Source organism: Montipora capricornis, chromosome 4, assembly GCF_036669925.1.
Source record: "Montipora capricornis isolate CH-2021 chromosome 4, ASM3666992v2, whole genome shotgun sequence".
In the NCBI taxonomy this organism is placed as follows: Eukaryota; Metazoa; Cnidaria; class Anthozoa; order Scleractinia; family Acroporidae; genus Montipora; species Montipora capricornis.
The window spans coordinates 37,900,506-37,905,505 of record NC_090886.1 but is presented as its reverse complement, the minus strand read 5'-3'; the positions used below and the strand labels follow the sequence as shown (position 1 = coordinate 37,905,505).

General features: G+C 39.7%; 1 protein-coding gene across 6 annotated transcripts in view; it reads right to left on the bottom strand.

Annotated features, from left to right (window-relative positions):
- LOC138046894 (Na(+)/citrate cotransporter-like) overlaps positions 1-5,000 on the bottom strand; it is a 26,693-nt gene that overhangs the window by 17,115 nt on the left and 4,578 nt on the right. The window contains exon 1 of one of the 6 annotated variants that reach the window (XM_068893486.1): positions 185-564. The exons of the other annotated variants lie outside the window; for them this stretch is intronic. Coding sequence (XP_068749587.1) covers positions 185-409 — 225 coding nt within the window. The 5' untranslated portion in view covers positions 410-564. Of the gene's footprint in view, positions 1-184; positions 565-5,000 lie in introns of those variants that run through there. 6 annotated transcript variants of the gene reach the window in all.

Genomic DNA, 5,000 nt, shown 5'->3' with positions numbered 1-5,000 from the left:
CATGCATAAAGGAAAAAACAACTTGGAGCAGAGACGACAACTCACTGGTTAAACCCATAAAAGCCGGACTCCAGGGCATATAAGTCGGCGTCGAACACAAAGTTGCTCCTTCTACTACTGTGACCTCGTTACGTCCGGGTATATTTGTATGAAGAAAACAAAGACTCCATTTTTTTTATCTTACCGAAGAAGGAACTGCAATCGGCAAAGCCATCAGCAATATCGGTGTGAAGAACAGAATCAAATATTTGTGCCATTTCACAAGAGACTTGACAACCGAGGCATTTTCGTTTTGGAGCAACGTTTGAGGTTGGCTGGATGATCCAGAATCTCTCTGGGGCTTCTCGATGGCGTTTTCGTCTATGGTAAGAGACCAGATGCACGTCTCGTTGGTTCGTGCCGTTTCCATAACTTGATAAATTAGCGATATTTGTTGAAGCGACGAAACGTCATTAAAAACAACCAAGACCACTCTAACGCTTTTTTGGAGAAATTTACCAAATTTGTTTATCTAGCCCGTAAAAATAACCTCTAGAAATCTTGGATACCACTGGCTGACACTTTCAGCTGCGCAAATAAAAGACAACTGCGATTTTTGGTCAAAAAACAGCGCAACTCTCGACGCTCTACAAGTGACAGAGGCGGTCCTTTAATAAAAATATCACTCTTAAGTTAATTTAATCTGTTTTTTCTTCCCCGATAAATATTACGGCACGTATTGGAGTCAAGTTCGAGAGCTTAATTAACACCACCAACAAAGTAAACATGGATAAAGTCAATAACAAGCCGTCTCTTTTACGTAAAACGTATTCGTCTGAAAAGTTGAGCAAATAAGCGTTTGAAAAGGAATGATGAAAAAAGTCAGTTCAAAAGGAGACAGGTTGCATTGGTTCGCTTGGCAAGAGATTTGTACTACAGTGAGGGATTGTATGGCTTCCAACACCCCGCGTGAACTAATTACCAAGGCCTTGAAATCATTGGTGAGAACTTGAAATTCTCGCCGTTTGTTAAACATTTGCCAAGAGCAGGCCCGATGATCGGGTCACTGAAGCCGTTGGTCTTGATCAGGGAGTAACGTCACTAGAAAGTTAACTGCGGTTTCTTCTCCTCTTCAACCTTAGGTATCTACGCGAAGTCAATTAACCAAGTCACAATAAACTACCGCGAGAGTAAGAAAAACGCAAAAGTGATTCTCGCGCTTATCTCTCAATTGTCCCTTAGAGACCCCTGAAAAACTTAGGCGGCTTCGAAGGGATCTCTGCGCTGCCGGTGCAACGCTCTACCAACCGTCGGAGCTATGAAGCCATTGAGTTGGTAGTAGGTCAATTTGTTGGGCTCATGTGTGAAATAAGCGTATGCATTTGAAATGCAGGTAACATTGAAGGAAGTCAGGGTTCCGCGATGATGAAGGCCAGGTCTTCTATAGCTCCGCAACTTCATTGGCATTATTTTCTGCATTGGTCATATTATTTTTGCGCATTCGTTGTGAATATGTCTGTTATGTGTTTGTACATTAATATATTTTGTATCATAAGTAACGAGCTACATCATATCGCAAAAAGTTAATCAAATACAATCAATATCGTTCAAGAGCTACTAGGATGACCAAAGAATCAATTAGCTTTCTTTTTCTTTGGATTTCAAAACACAAAGTGACCCAAGTTGTAAGCCTTGATTAAAAAACGACACCTGCTTATTTTAACTGGAATTTTCCTATTCAATGGTCCGCCATTACTAACCTTAAAATCTTGAAAGAGTTGGATCGAGGAGAAAATTACCGTGACGTCAAAGACTCACTTATGCAGCACGTGAGTTTCGGGCTTCCAGTCTTTGAAACTCGTGCTTTCGCCGTGTATTTACAAGCTGAAATTGTAAGCTACTGAGTAAATGACGTCACTTTTCCCTACATCCAACCCTCTGAGGTCCAATCGGTCAGTTTTGAATGCGAGTATTGGCGGACCGTGAAAATCAACTTACACTCAAAGGAAACAGCCTAGCCTCTGGATGAAAATCAAAGGTCAAAATTATGCCAGTCAGGTGTTAAGGTGTTAAGAAAACACACTTTCAAAATCTGAAGAAAAAAAGGAAGTGATTTTAGATAATAGTAGCATTTTAAGGGCCATAATTTGTTCTCAGTACTATTCCGTACCCTTCTCCATTCCTATTTTGTCTTTTCTTATTTTTTCCATTACTATTTCTGCATGTCTATTTTGTTTTTGTATTGCCTTGTCTTGTTAGTATTGCTTTACGCATTATTTTTTACATGAAGTGTTACTTTTGTTTGAATGGGAGAAAAAATAGGTAACGAAATAAAGGCGGTGAAATTTAAATTCATCTGTTGAGAAGCTAACGACTTAATTATCTCTTAAGGACGTTCGCGCTAATTGTTTGTGCACAACTTTTACTGCGCAAGTAACGCGACTGTAATATGCCACGCATTACTTCAAGCATTAGTTAAGATCTTATTGCGACAAAAACGCCGAGGGAAAAATTTCCAGGCCGGCTAAAGAATGTCACATTTATTTCCAATTCATCATGAAAGAGAAAGGACCTGGAGGCTGAAAACTCGAGGAAGGTCAAAGGTCAGTTTTATGCGCCGATCAAGTCGAAACTTCAACATCCCCCCCCTCCCCGGTGCAAACCCTGGGCATTTTAACTTTTGAACTTGGATAGTTCAAATTCTCGCCCCTTCGGGCCAAAATGGTTTTCAAATTCCCTACCCCACCGTCGGATTTGTCTGTCATACCCTACTAAAGATAGCCTGCGAACGCAGACGTATTTCCGACCGCCGGAAATTCGTCTGCGTTCGCAGGCTATACTAAAGAACAATTGTCATCGGCTCCTGTCGACTTTAAGAAAGCTTGTGTTTAAACACGCTAACACATGTATCGTGGCCCTTTTATATGATAACGCCGTTTTTTCCAGACTTGAGCTACTACAAAAACACAACTTCAATATTGAAACTAACTAAACCAACATAAAGCTGATTCCAGCTGGCTGTAAGCTGTGCTCCAAGGTCACACATGGACCGTATAGCGGCTGCCAGAGTCGCCTTTGTATGCTTTCGGTTCGACCTTGTTGAGCTGCGTCCTTGCTATACTTGCGACGGCGATTAGCTGCGACAAATGTTACTATTATTATTATTATTATTATTATTATTATTATTATTATTATTATTATTATTATTATTATTATTAAAAGTGACTTAAAAATTGAATTAACTAAGTTGGACAATGTCAATAAGCAAGTATAAGCTGCTCTAACTCCGAAACAGGGAAAAGGTTGTTTAAAGAGGGAACTGTATACTTATCAACAACAGAGCCTAGAGCGTTTATGACTGCATGTATTTGAAATTGTTCAGTGTCGGTTGATTACCTCTAACATAAACGTACAGCTTTCAGAGCTTTAACTATGAAATGGAGGGTGTGAAAACGTACCATATTGTATTCACTCTATAATATGACAAAGACGAATTACGCAGCAAAACTTCCTTTGAAGACGACTTTTGAAGACCCTTTTTGTAAGCTAATCGCTCACAAATCCTATATCTCTTCCTTCAAACTCTTCCATCTCGTCCAAACACGTGTTTTATAGCTTTTAGCGACTTTGCTGCCCAAAAAGAAATCATTTGAAACCTGACACTTCCGGTTCAATTTTCCCCACCCCACGCAGACAAAGGTCAAATTCCCCACTCGCCGGGATCAGAAGATAGTCAAATGCCCGTGGTTTGCCCGGAGCGGAGGGGGGAGTTGAAGTTTCGATTTGATCGGCGCATTAGTCAGCGACGTTGCGAAAATTCAATGGGGTTGATTTTTTAAATGTTTTTATTACGCTACGAACTTCTTAGTTCAAAGTGTATGCATGTTTTTGAAGTTCTTTTCCTTTACTTTCATGAAAAAAGAGCAGAATTATCTTGTCTTTCTAATCCACTTGAATAATGCGGACCACCGAGGAAACAGCCAGATATTATATGTCACAAGACCCACACTCCAGAAGATTAGCATGACGGCAATGGCGAGATTTGATAACACCTGCTTGAAACGTCTCGCTATGTTCGAGAATTTTTTTTTTACAAAAACCTTTCATCGATCGATCCTCTCTTGGGTTCTCCGGCAGGTCACGCAAAATTGTGACAAACGATATTTTCCAAGAAAAGGTTACGTTTATACAAACGTTGGCCGTGTAGCACTTATATTTTAAACAGAGTTAACTGAATAGAGTGTAATGTGAAGTGCTATATTTCTATCCCATATGAACCATGTGAGCGTTAGCCCTACTGATGGAACCATATGGGCCCACACAAGAGCTTCGCAACATCACATCGATTTTGCTCGTTTAGATCATCGGTGACCCTTATTTTTTAAAGACATGAATCAATTCTTACAATCTACAAAATATGATGAAATGAAAAAAAATTACAATATAAGAAGTCATCTTTTTAAAAAAATTTCTCTCCTTGTGTCCTGAATTTCGGAAGTGGTTACAACGGGTAGCGCTTGCGAAAACGCTCGTTGAGGATTAACTCTACTGTTTACGACATCCCTAGCGGCATGCAATTATCTAATAATTTCTGTGCACAGAACCCTTCACTCTACCATATTATTTTTATGATTTTCGACGGATGAGTAGATGAGGCTACGTCTCGTTATGATGACCCATCTATCGAAATTAGGGCATTTTTCGGTGACCCCGCTTTTTTTTTTTTTTTTTTTCATTTTTGGAATAAGCAATTTTTAAAGACCTAACTTCAGGCTAGAAATTAAACAAATTTCAATGTGGGAAGATGCTCGAGCGAAAGTCCTTAAATTAACTTAAACTGTAAAATTTAAAGAGTCTCAAAGTGTCAAAAGAACCAAAATATACCACAGGCCGTACAACCAAAAGCGCCTCTGCTAATCACAACATACTCGGATAATCAAATGAGCCAATCACAACGGAAAACTAATAAATGCAGCCGGCGCCATGAGCAACTACAGCACAGTTGGTTCTGCTCGTGTTGC